General features: G+C 27.5%; 2 protein-coding genes across 5 annotated transcripts in view; one reads left to right on the top strand and one right to left on the bottom strand.

Moving 5' to 3' along the window:
• Positions 1-7,078, top strand: part of Neurl4 (neuralized E3 ubiquitin protein ligase 4) — a 119,757-nt gene extending 112,679 nt beyond the window's left edge. Inside the window, exons 22-24 of the mRNA XM_035352353.2 lie at positions 1,927-2,042; positions 3,130-3,262; positions 3,854-7,078. Coding sequence (XP_035208244.1) covers positions 1,927-2,042; positions 3,130-3,262; positions 3,854-4,064 — 460 coding nt within the window. The 3' untranslated portion in view covers positions 4,065-7,078. The remainder of the gene's footprint in view (positions 1-1,926; positions 2,043-3,129; positions 3,263-3,853) is intronic.
• A 727-nt stretch (positions 7,079-7,805) lies between these two features.
• The window catches only part of LOC118197057 (target of Myb1 membrane trafficking protein-like), a 91,236-nt gene continuing 77,580 nt past the window's right edge, over positions 7,806-21,461 (bottom strand). For all 4 annotated transcript variants that reach the window (XM_085821877.1, XM_085821878.1, XM_085821879.1 and 1 more), the window contains 2 exons: positions 19,168-19,210; positions 7,806-15,122 (listed from right to left, as the gene is read on the bottom strand). In XM_085821877.1, coding sequence (XP_085678003.1) covers positions 14,962-15,122; positions 19,168-19,210 — 204 coding nt within the window. In that variant the 3' untranslated portion in view covers positions 7,806-14,961. The remainder of the gene's footprint in view (positions 15,123-19,167; positions 19,211-21,461) is intronic.

The raw sequence follows: 21,461 nt of genomic DNA, 5'->3' as shown, positions 1-21,461 counted from the left end.
TATTTCAGTAAAAATGTTGTGGCTGCAAACAAATTGGCACATTTACTGCGCCTATTCCAAAAAGCTTACATTTTTGATAGATTTGCTGTAAAAAAGCAAGAAAGCAAGTGTTATGTTCAAAATGAAATCTTAATTCAGACTGAGTTAGTTTTGGTTCTCAATGAATTTTGATTGAATGGTTACTATTGCTGTAAAATTACTATTGGCTGTTTGAGTTTTAGTTTCATTTACATCATCAGAATTATGTAAGAGTCATATGACATAGATTTTTCTCGAAATGACGCAGTGCAAATAGAGGTTACTATTTTTAGAATACAGAAGAGAATTAATTTTCTCTGCTAATTTAATCTTTTACATATTCTTTATTTTTCTTACATTATATATATATATATATTTTAATGTATCTTTCAAAGTGCAGAATCATCCACTGCTTGACGTGTTTTTAAGAATTGCGCAAACTCTGTATCCATGTACACATCGACCTATTTTCACTTAAAAAAAAATCCCAGAATTGCACAAAAATGGCATTGTGCACTCCTTTGACTTTATCCATGTACACATCGACTTATTTTCACTTAAAAAGTCAAAGAAAATTGACAAAAATCCAATTCCTCTTACTCTTGTAAAACGCTCCAAACAAATAAGTGGGCGATTCTGCACTTTACCCCTTTCCAATGCTGGCCATGTGACTCAGGTGTCTTCTTTGCTTTTTTTTGTGCGACTATACTATTTGCTTAACATATATGTTATTACTCACTATTTACCACAATTGTTATATATATACTCGTAGCATATGTATTTATATTTTATTGTAATGTTAAAGTTTCATTTACAAACATAATTAAATAATATAAATTTAAAGGATTTTATTCTTTGATTATATACACTCCATTTAGGATGCATTGATTTTTAATGGCAAAATGCTTTTATGGTGGAACATACATATTTTTTTTCATATTTATGTGGTACAAAATTTTAAAAGTTTGAGAACCCCTGCTTTAGATAATATAAAGTTAATTTTCATGGATGATTTTACATGATGCCTTATAGATAACCACAAGCGATATCCCCTTAATGCGTTAATATTCTTTAAATGCATAAGTTCATTAATTATATTAGTTGGCTCAAATTCAAACAAAAACATGTATTTTGTATATGCAGCAATGTGTACTCAGCAGTGCAGAGTACTTTAATGCACTTGTAGCATTTAAGAAGTGAAAAAAATTAACATACTAATAAGTCAAATGTCTAATGAAAGATAATCTATTTATTTTAAATTCTGCTTTATTTTTTTCTAATGGGTTAATTAGTGTGTGTAGACATAGTTCAAAGTTGCATTTCCAGTAAGTACTTAAAAAGATAAATTAATTGTTTCTTTCTCAAATAATAATAAATAATAATAATAATAATAATAATAATAAAGTATGAATGCATCAAGATGTTTAAAAAATACTACTTTATATTCATGAAGCTTACTCTTAGAGTTCATTGTTTAAGCAAAATAAGTTACTGCACAAAACACATGTTTTAATATTCACTTTTCTAATACATTAGTATTATGCTTAGTATAGGTTTTTTAAGAAATAGTGCTTAGTCTTCTTATAACTAGTTTCAGAAAATTAGACTGTAATTTGAATTCTTTTGAAACTGCTGTCTAGCATGTTACTGCTTTGTTACGTATTTTTAAATTTTTTAGCAGACCTGATTATATAATCCTTAGAATATTATCAAATTTTTTTGAAGGAACACATTGATTTTGTTTTTCCTTTTTTGTATTATTTTTATTATTAATTTACATATAACTAACAGTTATTGCCATGCAATGGGTTTCATGATGCATTTAAATACACCCATTAAGTACATGGGGAGAGTTTTATACATAAATATATATATATTTAATAAAAAAAAAAATATTTCAATATACAGAACAGCTGTTAAGGCAGAAAAAGGAGGCTTTAATGATAAATGGCATGTAGCTTTCCATGGCACTGGATTTGGATCTGTGCGACGCATTCTGGAGCATGGGAAACTTTTACCTCCAGGTATGTATGGCTATATATAAAGATGGTAAATTAATATATACATTAATATTATAATTTTTTAGGGGTTGGACCCTCAGAATATCTGCTCTTTCTAATATTTCTGGACTTCATGTACATGTAAAAAAAAAAAAGTTGATGGAACAAAAGCAAGCAATGCAATCTCAGTTTTTCAAACTATTCTTGTTATTCAACTTGTTTATGATTTCTGTTTCATAAATTAATTTAATAATTAGTTGATATACAATACATTTGAAAAAAATCACCACATGGGCTTATTTTCTAATATATTAATCTTAGTGATGTATTTCAATTTAAGTTTCTTAAAATAAAGTTCAAAATTTTGTAAAAACATTCCTAACAATTTAATTAGTCTCTTTAGAAAGAAAATTGAAATTAGTAATTTTCAAGTTAGCAAATTAATTAAAAAGGAAAATATTTCAGACCCTTAAAGTCAAGATTTAAAGAATATGCTCAATAAAGTTTCACTTGAAATAAAGGGCTACCTACAAATTTAATTGTAGATGCTGTAATATATCATCTACTACAAAACTATTCATCACTTTTCATTTTGTAGCTGCTCTATGAATTAATTTTAAAAAGTCCCAAATTTAAGTTAATGTGTACATATGGTCTTCGTGAATTTTGGCTATAAATATATGAATTTATTTTAATTAGAGCATAATGAATAGTTCTTAAATAAAATTGTTATTCTAAGGAACCATATTACTAGCAGATTTTATTTTTACAAAACCTTCCAGCAGACAATGTTGAGATTTTTTTCTTCTAGAATTAATACATTGGAAATAAAACTTATCTCCTTTTTAAAGACATTGTATACAATAAATTATTCATCTAAAAGAAATTGAAATAAGTTGGATTTGATAGTACTATTTTTATTACTATTATTTTTATTAATTTACGTGTAACTAACAGTTATTGCCAAGTATGCTTTTTTATTAGGTGAGGAGAATATATTTATCACATTAATTGAATTTATTAGTTTTGGTTTATAAATTCAGACTTAAAGACTTGATCTTTTTCTGTGATTTTATTATTTATTTATATTTGATGTTCTTGTTTGACTTAGAAAAGTTAGGTTTTAAAGTTCGTCGAAAAGTTGCAGACAAAGGTGAAAAGTCTAAGGATACAAATGGCAGCCATGTTTTAATATCACCTACAATGCGTTATGCTGGATCCTCAAAATTTTCGCCTGCAGACGAGTAAGTATTTATTGTAATGTCTTACAGTTTTATTACTGTAAATGTAAATAAACAGACATGCACAAGTAATATTACAATATTGGTTGAAAATTAAGATTAATACTTTATAAAATACTAACTATGTACATTGTTTAACATAAACTATTTTTTGAAATCAATAATAAAATGAATAGTTAATGCACAGTGAATAATGAAATGAATAGTTTAGTGTTAAAAAATAGAAATGCTTTATTTCAGAATTTTTTTTAATTGAAAGAGCAAATAAAATGTTTAGTCATTTACTTTTTATATATTTCTTAGATATCCATTTATAATTATGTATGAGAAGTGCATTTAGGGAATACATAGCTTATTCAGATTATGCATTGCATAGAAAGTACCTATGAAATAATTGACTTCATCATTATTCGAATATAAAATGAGAATAGAATGTATGTATTTTTTTTTTTTTTTTTTTTTTTTTTTTTTTTGTTTTCAAATGCATTCAGATATTATTTGAAACTGAAATTTAATATCAGTAGTCTTTACTCCTGCTGTCATTTACTATAAACAAATAAGAAATTAATTAAATATTTTATGTAATCTTTGCAGGTTTATAGATTCAAAAACTAAGAAGCTTTATCATGTTAAAGCTGCTTTTCAAGTTTATGTGCGACCTGGTTCTTATACAGTTGGTCCACAACAATTAGGTGCTCGAGATCCCATTGATATACATTTCAGCAATAATGACTTAGAATGGTATACAAAGGAAGATGGTTCCATTATTCTCCATAGTCTTCTAATGAAAATAGATCCTGTTTGACATCATCTTAAAATTTATTTTACCTTGTGCCATACTCTGAAAAGGAAAAATATCATTTTAATAACTGTTTGCTAACTGAATAATACGTATCATTGCCAATGCTTCAAATTTTCAAAAATTCATGAATGCACATCATTTTATATTTCACCAATTATTTCTTATATATCATTATTTATGATTAATTACAGAAAAAAGGGCTGAAATAACAATATGTGTATTATTAGTATTTTGATTTTCATTAAGAGTGTATGGAAAGTAACAAATGCTAAATTTTTTACAATGTTTTCTTATAGAATCAAAACTGAATGTGATATTGCCTATGGAATGAGAATCATGTTAAAATAGGAAAGTGTTGTAATGTTATTTGTATTTTATAACTGCAGCTTTAAAAAATATATAATTTTACAGTTTTGTATCTACAGAGTGAAATTAATTTAAAAAAAGGGTTTAATATTGAATTTTATTTATTTATTATCTATAAATAAGAAATCTTTCTTTTTTTATTTTAATTATGTTTTTCATCTTATTGAATTCTCATTTAAAAAACTGTCTTTACGAAAATAAATTTTCTGAATAAAATTTTTTACAATTCTGAATAATTTTTTTTTTTTTTATCTTATTGAATTCTCATTTAAAAATTTGTCTTTACGAAAATAAATTTTCTAAATAAAATAATTTTATATTACTGGTTAGTAAATCAAGTAACTTTGAATATTAATAAACTAATCTAATTTTTTTATTATTTTCCCACATTCCTGCAAAAAGAAATAAAAGCAAGTGTTAAAAAATGAATCAAAGTTGTAAGCTTAAATAAATCTTGTTTTTACCTTGGTTAAAAAAGTATTTGCAGTTTCATTCTACTTATATAAGAAATGTTTGCTTAAATTGAATAATCATGTAAAATTAATTTGCATTAAAATACTTTTTAAATATTTGATGTGATCCTGCAGGAAGTTAAACGATTCAGTCTTCTTTCACAAAAAATATATGAATCACTTGTTTCAAAAGGCAAAAACACAAATCCATATTTTTTTGGAGATGAAACTTCAAAATTCTTATGAAGATTGTTTAATCCTTAAAAGTTTTTGTTTCTGTCTTTTTTGTGATATGTGTTGACGTCAGAAAGTATTTTAAATTGCAAAAATCCATTTTTCAAATTTTATTTCCTTTCCCCTTCTGTATGATGTTTCGTTTCCTCACCGTTTGTCCGATAGTTAATTTAAAATCTGCAATAAGTTTTGAAAATAAAATATCCATGTCTAAAATTTTAATATGTGGAACTCATTAAAATATATTTATAATAAATTTAATATTTTTTATTATATCTAATTATTATAAATTTATAGAATGTCAATAAATATGAATTAATATCAGTTAAATTTTAGTGTGCCAAGATTTAGGGCATAGTTAATTTGTACAAAATATGAAAAGCCAAATAACTGGAAAAATAAGTTTTATCTGTGTTCATAAAATTGTGTTGTATAAAAATGTATATGTTTTCTGTATAGAATTTTTTTATTGTACAGAATAGCACTTATGTGATATAAATGTTTGTTTTGTTTTTGGTATAATCACCGATACTGAAGAAAGCACATTTGGATTTTGTGGTATATTAAAAATTGAAGTAGAATATTGGGATTTTAATGTTGCAAAAATTTTTATTTAGCAAGAAGGCTGTGCTACATCATTGCTGATTATTTCACAAAGTTTGATTAATAAGATTGTTACTATTAAAATGAATTTGACAAAATATGAATTTCATTTTAATAGTAATCTAATAAATTTTCAGATTTCATTATATGGTTTAAGAATCTCGCATAAAAATTTGAAGCATGTATTTCTAGTCTATTAAATTAGTACATTTGTTAATAAGAATTTCAAGATTTATTTTGTTGGTTTTAATAATTCATTCAACTATTTGGTTATGGCAAAATGGCATGGAGAAGTTTTTAAGGAAAACTAGCCTTTATTCTTACCGCAAATGCTAAATCCTCATGCTCAGCCTGTTCAATCACCAGGAAGAGAACCTAAGCAAACCAAAAGAGCTTCAGAGTTTTATTTGTTTGGCTATTTATTTTAATTCATAAAGTCAAGTTGTAGAATTTTCTGCTCAAAAGAAAAATATTTTCAGCAATTAAAATTGGATATTCATTAGATGAAAATCATCAGTAATATATTTAGACGTTTCCTTTCCTTCTATCATTATTTGATGTTGAATGAGATGGGTTCAATCAATGCACAAATGAATTAAAATACCTTTGTAGTTAACACAAGCAGTTTTCTGTGTATATTTAAATACAAATCCTTAATATAATTTATGCAAAATATGCGAGATTGCTTTTTAATAAATTCTGACAGACTTATTTTATTTATTAAAATTTGTATTTGCTTGTAAATTAATATTTAATATAAATTCATATGAAGTGCATATTAGAATTTTCTTCCCCCCCCCAATGGAAGATTGTGAACAATTACAAATGTAACTTTAATTTATACAAGTCTGGATGTGGTGGTCTCTTTATTATGGAGGCACCTAATACGTGGGCCACCATCGCCTTTTCTATGAAGGGACGGACAGTTACAACCATGCCTTCTCCGGGATTCGAACCCAGGCCCTTCGGCATCGCAGTCAGCTTCCCTGACCACTATAGCAACTGGGCGGTCATGCATATTAGAATTATTTCTTCAATAATCAAATATATTTTATTGTGTTTCATAATCATTCTACTTCCAACTACTTCTTTAAAAACCTTTATTTTTACATTTTATTCTATAAATTCCATATCATTTCATTACTCAGTGTTTCAGTCTTAGGTATTAATAAATAAGAGTAATGAAAGAATCAATAAAACTATTGCATGATCCTGTTGCATTACAGCCATGCAATAATTTAATCAGCAAATATCTTATCTAAGAATCTATCCATTATAATTAATTCTAATGAGTAGCACAGCAAAAAAACTATTTTTCAACCATTTTTTTAAAGTAAAATTTAAAAAAAAAAAAAAAAAAAAGTAACATGAATTTGCTCATTCTCTATTTATAGGTAGGTTTTATTTACAGATATTCTATAGTTGTGTTCTTACATACTTAATGGAAATGTAATAATTTTTTAATCCTGAACTTGTTTGTTTTTATTTGTTGAAAATTAAACTATTTATTAACTGAATTTTGTTTTCTGTAGAAGTTTCATTTCATAAAAGCTTAATTCATAAAGCTATTATGTGCACATTGCATTCACACAAACATCAGTTTTCCACTTGTTTGCTTCTTTTCCTTTGCATACAGTAAAATATTTTATTATTCTCCAAAAATAAACAATACATTAATTCTCTGTTATACAATGTAAAATAAACAACATCTATTACTTTCAACAAGAGCACTCTAAATTAAGGTTTTTTGTTTTTTTATTAAATATCATATACTGATCTTTGCTTTTTGGATGAATTTTGCCATGTTTTAAGAATACAACTTTCAAGATTTAAAATGTTTTCATCATTTTGCATGTTACAAGTTAAAATTAACATTCAGAAATGATGCTGGATGCAGAGGTCCAATAACCAGATGCAAAGCATAACTGTCCAATTTTATTTTAAAATTTGTTGTCCACTGAGAAATTAATGAAAGTAATAAATATATATATCAAATTTGTGTTTTCAGATGATTCATGTGAGTAATGTTGTGCTGGAAATATTATAAAGAAATTGGTTCAAGAAATGATCAGTGAAAGAATAAACAGTGTTACTCATACAAAACTTCATTCATGACTAAAATGGTGAACGATACACACAAGAAAATGATAAAGATTCTACTGTATTATATTTTTATATTTTGGATCTGATAAATTAATCTATTACATCAAACTGAATTTCAAATACTGGTTAAAATTTTGGTTCCCAATTCCAAGTATTTCAAACTGTTAATCCAAAATAAATTATAAAAATAATTTGTTTGAAGAGAACATATAAAATCTCATATTTGAATCAGCATACTGGCAGTATATTTCAGTCAAAAATCTTTAAAAATTGTACAAAAAGACACATGAATACATATATAATTTCATAGCCTTCAGAATGTAAATTAAATATAAATTTAGTTCCATATCTACTGGTAAAATGTAAATTTAATTTATCACTGAAAGAGGGAGAGGCAGTTACTGATATAATCTCCAAGTAGGAAGTAACTTATGGTAAAACTATTCTAAGGTCCACAGAACTGAAACTATAAAATAATACAAATGAGTAAAATTACATTATTTTACAATTTTGATTGAACTTTAATTTTACTAAATGCAAGTTTTAGTCACTACAAAATTAGAAATTGATCTTAATTCATTAACTTCAAATTACATTATGACATCAAATGCATGAAATAAATATGATAAATAATTTTCCTTAATAATGGAGAGAAAGGTTATAAATTTCATGCAATTAAAATTAGTTAGTGCAAACATGAAAGAAATACACTGGTGTTCAAAATTAATTTTACATGCATAAAAATACTGATTTTTTTAAAAAAAATTCTTAGTTCTTGAGATGGTATGTAGTATTATGATGTACGAACCTAAATAAATGCATATGATACAAAACTATATTATGAAGCAAGCACAGTTAAAATATATAGCAAAAATGTAGTTTTATAATAAGTGAGCACTTTAGAAACAAAATTTTAACTTTTCTATTAATAAGGAACACAATTATGCCTAAGTCATACTATTCATATGTCACATGATTACATGCTCTCCATACAGTAATTAATTAAATTTGGTTCCATTTCTCCACCAATAAAATATTCAACACTTCTGCCACGGCAAATATCCTTTGAAGGATGTCATACAAGTTTCTTGTGAGATTCAATTAGCCAGTTTATTTACTCAGTGCCTTTGCCTTCCAGAAATTCATAAACTAAGCTTGTTTGATGTACATATGAGTTATCATACATAAAAAGAAAGTCAGAACCATATGCACCTCTGAAATGCTTTACATCAATATCTGTTATCAGAGATAGATCCTCTGTCAAATGCATGCATAGAGCACATCCACTGATCATTGTTACTCACTACATCATCAAATCCATGCAATCATATTCACTAATTTTGGTAGGACTCTTTCTTGATCTTCCTTCCAGATGTAAATAAATATGTTTAGAATCACATGCTAAACTGAATATTAACTAGCCACTGAAGAAAACAGACCTGTACCAATTAAAGTGGGCTGTGTATTGTTATAAAATTGGTGAAAAACACCATTGGCTCTCCAGCATGCTTATCATTAAATCTTTTGATCACAGTCTGCTGCAGTACAGTAGTTCCATTGGTATCTGTAAGCTCTGAACTTTGCTATCTAGTTATCAAATTCTTGTTATAATACAGACAGATATTGAATTTAAAAACAGTTCCCCCCCCCCCTGTGATCTCATGGAAATCGTTTGTTTAAACTGTTTCCAGATAAACAGAATATTTGTCTTTAAAAATTCAGTCATCTTCCATTTCCATAAGTGCTTCTTAAATAACTGACAGCTCTCAAAAATACTTCCAACAGATATCTTGGTGCCATTAAAAAGAAAACTGCTATAATGTGATAAATTCTGGCATCAGACCCGAGATACAAAAATCTATGGGGTGATTGCACTTCTTTTACTTGCCATGCTTTCAGATGACATCTTCTGTACTTCGTAAACAAATTAATCAAATCAGATTGAATTATAATTTGGTTTGTCTTTTCATAACAAAATAAATCACACTCAATAATTACATCACCATTATTATGTATGTAAAGATAATTTTTGCCACCAATATATAACAATTGATCTGGATTAATAAATTTAATTGTATTCAATATGTTTATTACTATACTATAGCTAAAAATTATTTCTGCAAGAAAGAATTATGAACTGAACTCTATCCAGCATCTAAAAAGCTTATTCTAATACTTAATATTAAGATATTTCTTATTTCCCACGAGTCTAAAAAATTATAATCTACATAATCTACATTTACAATGTTGTAAAATTATGAATTGAGGAATATTATTATTAATGTAAGATTTTAGCATTACCTTCACAGAACAAATGAATTGCAATTTTTTTCATTAAGAGACCAAATATGTATATCACTGATTGCCAATAAAAAGTAAGATTAAGTAAAAATGATATAATAAAAATAAACAGCAAATAATTTTTAAAATTATAGCTTTTGTTGAAGAAACTATTTGCACAAAATAGCGGCTTTGCAATAATAAAAACAAACAAAGCTCTATTAGCAGAGCATAAAATTTTAATTAGCATCTTGTTTTAAAACTCAAATTTATAGAAATAATAATTTTTTAAACCATATATAAATGACATCGTTAAGATTATCTTGGTGACATCATTTTCTATACTATGGCTAAATGCTGTTATTATACATGATAATATTCATTTTATGTGAAAAATAAATTTCATATAAAATGAACTTGTTAGATGGCACAAAGATAACTTACAGAAAAATAATACATTCTTCTTTATTGTATGATCTTAATCTAAGGAAAATATAATGTTTGTAAATTTGAGGAAATTAAGCACTGCTGGAAATGTCTGTAACAAATTAAGTTTGAAGCTATATGATTAGTTTTATTTAGAGTGAAATTAAAAATACCAATTTTTTATAATTCCCTGGTGTAATTCTTATTGTTCTACAAAAAATATTATAAATGAAATACAAAATAATATTTGTTATATATTCTTTTTTATTTTATGCTTGAACTCATTAAATGTATTTTATATTATTTACATGTACATATATCAAATCAAATTCATATATGAAGTAATTCAGTGAAGACATATATTATTCTTTATTCAACATATATAGAGAGATATATTACATTTATATTTACAATTTCATAAAAACTGAATCAATTACAAAACAGAAAAATTGAAAACTATAAAGTTTACAAAAAAATAAATTTAAGATAGATTTATTGATATGACTCCTTTCTGCATAACAATGCTGTCAAACATCAAACATATATAATAGAAATAGATATTTAACACATAATCACATATAAGAACATAAAGAACTATTTATATTATAACAATATTCCAATTAATTTGGAGTATTAATCAAATTATTACTCAGTTCTCTGAATTTCTAGCAAATGATTTAATTCTTAACAGAATTTAACATCAGTTTTTCCAAATTCACTAACAGATGTTAGTTTACATTAATGTGGTTACATAAATTAGCATCAAATATTTCCACAACTTTAATTATAGCAAATGTCTAGAAGATAAGAATTGATGCACATCATTTTATGGCTCTTCAAGCTTCTCTTCAATAACTGCAATTTCTTTGTTTTTGTCCTAATCATTAGAAAACTTATAGAAATAATATAACAAAAAACATAATAAATGAGGATAAGGTTTGAAAAATGTTACTTAACAGTTACAGCCAGATAATGAGCTAACTTCCTCACAGTGAAAAGAAGCATTCATGATAAGAAAGGTCAATCTATAATCAGCAAAACTGAGAGTACTATTCAAAGAAGTCAACACTCACTTTTATGATTCCAGACAAAACTTCCCATAAAAATTAGATCATCTAAGGTATTGTTAAAGGGTAAGGGCAGTGGATGCCAAGAATGCTGGATAAACATGAGAAGAAAATACAATGGCAGCAAAGCATACTTTTTTCTCTGTTATAACGAAGAAAATTTATGTCTGGATCTCACGACCACTGACAATAAGACACGGATATCATTTTACATCAGAAAACAAGAGGCACTATCTTGAATATCAGCCATCAAGCCCAAAAATCCCAAGGAGATTCCTATCAGTAAAGACAATAATGGTCACTGTATTTAGAGATACAAAATGTCTACCTGAGCATAATTATGCCATGCAGTTAACTTCAAGCTTGAGAATTTTCTTAATTCAATATGAATGAAAAAATTTCCACAACTTTTCTTGCAATCCAGGCTCTGTCTCAATGGGTTGTTTTTCATTTATCTGAAAAGTGCTTTTAATCTCAAGAAAATAAGGCCAAAACAGATCACATATAACTAAATATACAGATTTTTTATAATATGGTATTTAAAAGCTTGCATTCCTCATTATGATCACCAGTCAGATTAGTCAAAGAATAATGGCATTTTGATTAAAGAAAAAATTAACAGTTCCTGCTTTTTGCACAACTCTCTATTTATCTTCTTGAATCATGCAATATTCACATATATATATATTGTTTAATATCGGATTTGTATTTTTATTCTTCATAAAAATTTAAGACAAACTGCTGTCTAAATAATTTAATTTGCTTTATAAAAAAAAAATTAAAAAATAAAAAAAAATAAAAAATAAAAAATAAAAAAAACTGTTTAGTTTTTCACTTTATTATATTATACCAAATTATTCTAAGGCCATCCATCTTAGCTAGATAATTGAAATTCAGATGTTTGCCATTTATTTTTATAACTCTTTCATCATTTTATACTGATAACAGCATTTAATTACATCCCTTTCAATGAAAAAATTATTTTAATTAATTAATTAAAAATCAATTTTAATTTTTCATTTGACATTAAGTTCATGAAATATGAATAAAATATATATAGCATTTCGTTAATTTTCAACCATCACTAATAAATTTTACAACTTTTAATTTATCTACGATACATGAATAAACAGTACTACAAAAGGATTATTACAACCTTCTGACATTTTCCTGCTAAAAATTAAGAAATTATAAATTGTTTAAAGCAATATAATAAAATTAAATAAGTAATTTTAAAAATTCATTTCAAGTGCAAGCAAATAAAATTTAAAGATGTCAATAAATGTATTATAGATATATATGCCAGCAAGTCAGTTTGGAAACCATGTATGGAAAGCTCAATACATCTATGATAAGACCAAATTAAACAGCTACATTACACACACACACACATATATATATAAAGATATCAGTAATTAACATGAATACTTTCAAATAATCTCACACAGATTTCTGAATTATAATGTGCAATATTTTTTAAGACTTAGTAAAGAATTTTACTAAGTTTTTAAGGCTTAGTAGACTTCATAGATAAAAATACAAGATTATAAACCCACATTTTAAAAACTTATAAAAGTAACAAATTGTGCCAGAAATCAATGACAAGATATCACAATGCAAAACAATACTACTGAGTTCTGACTTTCAGCTACCTTTAGATAAGTCTAATCATTATTTTCTAACAATTTTTTCCATGACGATTATCAGTAGACTAAATTTAAAATTCACTGATTAAGATGCCAATGAAAAATAATAAACACACCACGATTTTAAATATGAGGTTCATGCAGTAATTCCCTTTATACAGTTTGATTCCCCCCCCTCATTTAAAGGACACAATTAACTTATCCCTTTGACATACAATGTTTGGGATGCAACATTTATTATAAATGTTAAAATAGAGTTTAGTACATGCCAGACATCCAAGATATTGAAAACGAATTTAATTAATTTATATGATATGCTTATATTTTTTACAGTTTAGGTTTTTAAAGTTTGTTCTTACAATTTTCAAACATATCAACTTTGAATTTCATTCATATGTCAAGGGATCAGTATTCAACAATTCCTAAATCACCTACCCATGCTTCATAAATTTATTTATATGAATCAACTCTTCGATAGATTAGGCGAGAAAACTTTTTAAAACACCAAGATTGAGAAAATCTTTTAAAATCTACTTTAAATCCTCTGAGTGATGCAGCTTTTTTGATCTATTCTTTAAACAGTTTTTATTAGCTAAATTTGTGCATTAACTTCCATTAATTAATATGGTATTTATGTCATTAAAGAAAGTAAGAAAATAATTTCAAGTATAAGCCAACACTTATCAAGTAATCAAAAAAAGAAAATCTATGATTAGATAAAGGCGAGATGGTCATGCCACTTGGGGGATTAATAATAACCAAAACACTTAATTCACTCAGTACCCATGTTGTCTGCATGTGTTTTTGTGGACAAGCATGTGTTATATATCTATATATATATAATTCAAATATATCTATTAAAAATAAGGCAACTTGTAAATCAAATATTTAAAGATGTGAAGAAATATCCATATATAAAAATTAAAATGATGAAATTACATATAAATATTGCTTTAATGATGGTTAAATAATTAGAATAATAGCAAAAATACTACTTAAACAATGAACATTTTCATATGAAATCACATATAACCAGACAAACTTCTTTGTAGCATGCATTTAACTTTAGATTGTCTACATGAGAAACATTAATTTACATGGAAGAATAGAATGAAAGTGACTTACTACATTAACAGTTATTATGAAAATTTGATCAATACCAAAAAGAATTTTTTACTTGAAAAATAGAAGCACTAAAAAGGAATATGAATCAGAGGCTTCAGAAAATTAAAAATTTGACGAAAATGACACTTGAGAATATGCTTGTATTAAATGCTACTGCTAAATAATATAGTACATATATTTCACAAACAGAAATTCAAACTACATGTTATTTTATTCGTCAACTTTCTGTATACAGGAAAACCTAATTGCCAAACAAAGACCTTTATTTAACATTAATTATAAATATAGTAAATGTTTTCTAAAGCTTACAAAGATAAAGAGTTTATTCAGTGTTTTATTTTTGATGATAACACCAGAAAAGAAAAAGAACAGATAACAACTGTCATAAGCAAGCATCAGTAAATCACTAAAACGACACTGGTGGGTGGTGGATTTCAAAGCAGAGGTAGTAAAAATACTTTTGAGAAAGATTATCACCATCCATATTGTATTTTTAGCATACATACAAACACTTGTACAAAACTTGGAGCAATACATATTTATAAAATGGTGCTTTTCTGAAAATATCAAGCAAATATATTTTCTATTTCTTCTAATTTTACAAAGCAAAAAGAGCACTGTCAGCATCATCTTTGTCCATCTGCCGCCGGTTGTTTATTGCACTGGGCGGTGTAGTAGATGTGGCACCTGGAACACTTGGCAGATTAGATAACCTGTCAGAAGCTGTGGTGTTTCTGTCAGTTAGGAACCTGCTGAAATCTGCATTAGGAAGATAAATGATATTATAGGTACCCACATAGCATACATACTAGGACACATATAAACATTCAAGTCCAGAAAGTAATGCTCTCTACAGTAATTTGAGAGTTTCATTCATCAAGATTTTAAAAATTGCAAACTATATTATTAAGAATTCTACTTTTCAGGTTTTAATTTTTGCCAGAATAAGCCTGAGGAAAATAAAAAGCAAAGAAATTTATGAAATTTTTAACTATGTCTTACATATTTTGTGCATAATTAATATTACATTAATTTAATGGTCTTCCAAATTATTTGCTGAGGTTTCACAAAGTTCAAATACAATTACCAAAAAGTATGAATTCTCCAATTTTATTATTATTATTATTTTTCTTGTTACTGCAACAAATATAATTTTCAAGTAAGCTATTCAAAGTGATGCCTGGACAAATGCAGAGGAAAAGAAAATTGTGAGTGCTTATTTCAAAAGCTACATTAAAAACCCTCTAAAACTTATAATGGTTAACAATATATTTATAAATTAAGTTAGAAAACATACTAAGCTATATTTTGTGGTAAGGTGAACTAAAAAATATATCCAATTTCCTAACTAAAAAATACATCAAATTTTATCCAAAAGTCTTAAGACAGTCTTCAAGAATCCCACGGGAAATTACCAGGTGGTTATTAGAAACCACCACAATTTTAAAAAATTACAGATGAAAAAAGTTATTAGACTGTTTTTTAAATTTCTTCAATGTCTTGATGCTTATTTGTTATACTTAATATAATAATTTACAGATTATATAAACATACAGAATGCATTACCAGATTTCAAAGTGAAGCATATTTTTACAGGATGGTTGCATTAAAAGCAACTGCATTAATATACAGTTCCATGCACAGACTTCTTCAATGCAAACAGTAAAAAATATGGTATTTCAAACACAAACTGCTGAACCAATGCAGAAATGTTTACAAAAGCCAGTACAGATTCAGCCAATACAGATCAACTTATTATAGTATATTTTTATACACGCAATATATATTTTATATATAAATAACTGCAAGAAGAAAATAACTCAGATGTGGTCAAATGGACTTTTGAAACATGCTGTATTAAAGCTTGGATGAATCTGTGTAGCTTCTCTTTAGGAAAAATATATTAAAAAACTTACTTTCAACTTTAACATTGCAGCATGTTAACAAAAAATAAAAGATAAACTATTAGTCATTAAAAGTTAAGCTTGGAGTAAAAAATAAATTAATCAAACATTACTTTCTGACACTCTCTTCAACACAATTATAATTACTTTATATAAGTCGTATTTCACATATTCTTATTTTCTGCATTCAAAAATTTTAAAACACACATGAAGTTTAATTTTATAAAAGGTTAACATTAAACCTGAAAGATTTTGGGACTGTGTCTTCTTCCTCATCTCTCTCTTTTTTTTTTTTTTTTTAATTGCTTCTTGTCTTTACATGATATATTTGGAATCAAAAATCTTAGGAATTTCTATTACCAAAACATTTTGCGAAAAAAACGTGAAAGAAATTTTTTTGATAAGGTAATCCTTTGAAAACTGTCCAATGCATAGTTTATTTTATTTAGCATAAAAAATAATGGATTTAACATAAATTCAATGGACAGAACCAGTCATAATTATTAGGAAAAAAGGGATTTGAACTTGTTTAAAAGACATGCCTTCTTTTACGCAATGCTAACAAATCAACTCTGTTGTCCTTTTTTCAAATTATAAACTTCTTCAATAGTTAGGATTATGTGTTTGTCAATGTCTTTTCTTTCTCGCATTTAAAAAAAAAAAAAATATTATTGCAAACAAGAGAGCAGAAAAGAAATTAGATGAGCTCAAATATCCTTCTGAAAGCACCATATTACCATGAATATTTTTTATTATTATTATTTTACATTTAGCTGATTAAAACACCTTTAAATGCAACACAAAAAGTATCATATTTTTTAGCCAAACGCAATTAAAATTTGAATATTTTTATTAGAAACAAAACAAATAAACTTGATTTTTGTAAAGAAGTTTTGCAGGTTCAAAAAGTTTATGAAAATGTCTAGCACATGCCCACCAACACACATCAAGGCATATTTTAGTAACACAAATTTTAAAAACACCTAAGTTACATACAAATATCAGCAAATCATTTAATTACTGGGACATTTATTTATGAGTTCTAAAAGTTTAAAAGCATTTCATATAGATAATTTCAACAAAGCATTCCTAAGTATGTTCTTCCCCCCAAAAAAACAGGAGCTTAAATAAATAGACTGATGTGCTACGTCTAACAGCATCTGTCTACAAAAAAAGTGGAATTATAAAATTTATATGAGAATTTTATATATTTCTGCTTAACACTTTATCACCTATTTGTATAAATTAAAACTGGTCTGAAGACAGTTTCTTGCATTAGCCTAGAAAAAATGTTGATACTACAAAATAGAATTTCGATAAATAATTATTAACCCTACTACACTGGTTATCAAAAATTAAGGAAAAATCACAAAAATAGCAATAACTTCCTCAAAAATAAGCCAAACCGTGTAAAATTTGAATATGTTGCCAAGTAAGAGTAGCTGAGTAAAACTCCAATATGCAAATTAGTGGCGCTGCACTAGGAATACGTCATCTGCGAGGAGAATAAAAGTCCATGTTTGAGAGCAAGCCCATATATTTCACTGTCGTGACATCAGAAATCTGAGATAGCCAATTTGTAACAATGATCTCTAGGCATCATCTGCCTGCAGAACTATGACAGAAGACCATTGAGAGACAAGAGGCAGGACAAAGTCAAACAGAAGTGGCCAAATGGCTAAATGTGAGGCTCATAGACTTTGGAGGCAATTTTAAATCACAGATTCGGCACCTAGGAAGTTCAGCCAAGGACGACCAACTGCTATGACGAGCGCCGATGACTGATATTTGACATTATGTGCACTCAGGAAGAGAACCGCTACTCCGACTCTTCTTAGATCCTCCCTTCCTGCAGCCACCGGAAGGTTGGTATCAACGTCAACTGTGCGTAGAAAGCTTCACAAAGGTGGTCTTGTATGTGAGGCGAACAACCATTTGCATGCTGCTGAAGTCACGCCATACAAGGGACCGTTTGCAGTGGATACGACAACATGTCCAATGGAGGGCCATTCTCTTTACGGATGGGTCCAGGTTTAGTCTAGAATGTGATAGTAGGCAATATTTGATATGGAGAGAAACTGGAACCCGTTATCATCTGTCATACATCCGTAAAAGAGATGCATACGGAAAAGGCAGTGTCTGTGTTTGGGGTGGCATCTCTTTGGGTGCATGCACAGACTTACATGTTTTTCCAAGGGGAACCATGAATGCTCATGTTTATAGAGATGACATCCTTGATGCTTATGTGTGCCCATATGCCAGAGCAATAGGTGATGCTTTCCTGTTACAGAACGACAATGCAAGACCAGATAGGGCTCGCATCGTATACGATTATCTTCAACAGGAAACAATTATGCGCACAAAGTGGTCAGCTCGATCCCCGGACTTGAATCCTATCGAGCACGTTTGGGATGCTTTAGGGAGATGTCTAGCTGCTCTCAATCTGCCCCCTTAGACCCTTGCCGCACTTGCAACTTCTTTGAAAGAGCAACGGCTCTCACTTCCTATGGAACTGACAGACCACATAATTAAGAGCATCACACATCGCTGAATGTGCTGTATTGCTTCTAGAGGAGATTATATTCCATATTGAAGGTACTTTTACTATAGCAAACTGACATCATTGATTTGTTCATTTTATACATGTGCTAATTTCTATACTACCATAATTGTCAGGTAATTTCTTTTTATGTTGTTTGATACCTTACTATGTGTTGTATATTGTGGGTAAGTTTCATAAAATTCTACATGTAACTTTTTTAGTAATCGTGATTTTTGTGATTTTTCCTTAATTTATGATAACCAGTTAATTTTCTAATTATAAAAATTATGGGTCAGCCACATTCGATTCTTATGTCAAATACTTAATAAAGTGCAAAATAATGTAAAATATAACATACCACCATTGGAATGAATGTCTGTATTCCATGAATCACTAACTTCCTGCAAAAGGAAAAAAGAATGATAGTTTATATTTTTATTCATAATCATTTACTGCAGAAGCTTTTTTTTTTAAAAAAAAAGTTTACAAAAATAAGAAGGTAAATTACCCTAGGTTTACATGCTGTACCTCAGTTCTAAGTAAAGCAATACTGCAAAAATAGAAACCAATAGAAGCTCACAAATTTGATCTAATCATCCACAACAGCTCCAGCTCCCAAGCAGACAGATCATTTGCCTATGTTCACCAATGTTCAAATGTGGTTTCAGCATATCAACCTAAAGTATTTTATCTTCTTTTTAACTTCATTTTAACTGCATAGTGCCAGTTAATTTTTACAGTTTAATTATAATTTAGTATACTGTTCAAAATATGAAATGATTTCTCATACATGATGCCTTTATACTTTTGAAGGAGTTTTATAAAAGGATGAAACACCTTCAAAACACAATGTTTTATGAAGACTTACACAAACGACAGCATTAAGTACATGAACTTGGTCACTGAAGGTATAAACGTGATATTTAAATGGTCTACATAATTTCAGATAAATAAGCTTTTAGTTTAAAAATTAAGGAATAAATGATTAACCATCAATGCATTTTTAGAAGTTAGGCTGCATGTATAAAATGACTTATAAAGGGTTTTTAAGGGAAAAAAATTACCTTACATTCTAGGTTACATAGCATATACATATGTGTGTAATGAAAAAATTAGAAACACTGAGAAGCAGAAACATAGAAATACTGATTACGTATCACATAGAGGGGCCAGATCGTAGATCCATATTGAAGAGGAAGAATTTTGATTGTATAGAATGCTAATTCGTAATGAATAGGAAACTTGGCAGTCAAGGCAGATTAAATTCAATTTTTAATTAAATTCACATATGCAGCCACAATCATGTTTATTTCCAGAACATTTACATTTTTGAATATTATTGCAATAGGAAGAGAGCACAGCAAAATTAGGTCCAAGCAGCACACATGGCGAAGTTAAATGTGCACATTTATCCAATATGGCAAGCTGTTAAGAAAAATGTTTTGTTTTAAGTTAGAAAGCTTTTAGTTCTCAAAATTTTGAGTCCAAGTTTCAAATCAGCTATTTCATCAATGTTACACAAGCCATGCATCATAGATTGCAATCTAGAAATGAAACAGTCCAGAAATGTTAATTTTCTTTTGGGGGGAATAAAGAGGAAATAGCCAAATTAAAAAAGAGGAATTAAGAAGCTACTATTAATTTAAATTATAAAGCTGATTTATATATTTTTTCTTACATATATATTTTAATCTTTCGTACTGTGGCCGAGTTTTCCTTCAATAATAGCTCAGTCCATATCTTGTACACTGCTCAAAAAAAAAAAAAAAAAAAAAAAAAAAAGGACAGTCCTATATCTCCCTATCTACTCGGCCGATTGACAAAATTCAAATTGCGTTCTTCATGTCTCGAAAGCGCGACTTAGGATATATATTAGATTTATATATAGCACTATTCTAACATAGGTATTTTGACACAAAATCGGACTTTTTCTGAAATAACATACCAATTTTTTTACATATTTCGATTCTACGACTCAAATTACGCCTAAATATGAAATTTTGTAAAATTTGGAGCGAAATTTATGGAGAAATTCACAAATTTATGTTGGCACTTTTTTGTCAGTTTGCGCCAAGAATACTTCACTTGGCGAAGTTCTTAATATACCTAGTTTCCTTTACCGTGAGAGGGAAAAAAGTCACCATCGTTCCTTTTTTCCAAATAATATTCTTTATATTATATTTTTAATTATAACTTACTATTTTAAGTATTTTTTCTTTTTTGAATTTATTTTAATTGTTTAAGTTGCATGTTTTTTCTTTGAATAACTGTTTTAAAAATTTCTATTTACCTATTCGAACTGCGTAAATAAAGGTGCAGTGTTTATTTTTTCAAATAGTTTTCTTTATATATATATTTTTTTGTCATAGTTATTATTTTAGGTAATTTTTAAATTTTTATACTTTTATTTTAATTGTTTGTGTTGCATTGTCTCTTCAGATAATTGTTTTAAAATTTTCTATTTATTCCTTCGAACTGAGCATTTTAAATATATTTATTAATATAAATTTTCCAGAATTTGATTTTATTTATTTGAATTGCGTTTCTTTCGGAGGAATACTTTGTAACCCAGACTACAATGCATTTGAAAACTGCATATATTAAAAGAGAAAATACAGTAAAGCACAGTTAACACGCCTTTCAATGTTCCGT

This window comes from Stegodyphus dumicola, chromosome 8 (assembly GCF_044657685.1).
Source record: "Stegodyphus dumicola isolate Sdum_Otavi_A_Nest chromosome 8, ASM4465768v1".
Taxonomy (NCBI): domain Eukaryota; kingdom Metazoa; phylum Arthropoda; class Arachnida; order Araneae; family Eresidae; genus Stegodyphus; species Stegodyphus dumicola.
This window is presented reverse-complemented; position numbering and strand designations above follow the sequence as displayed.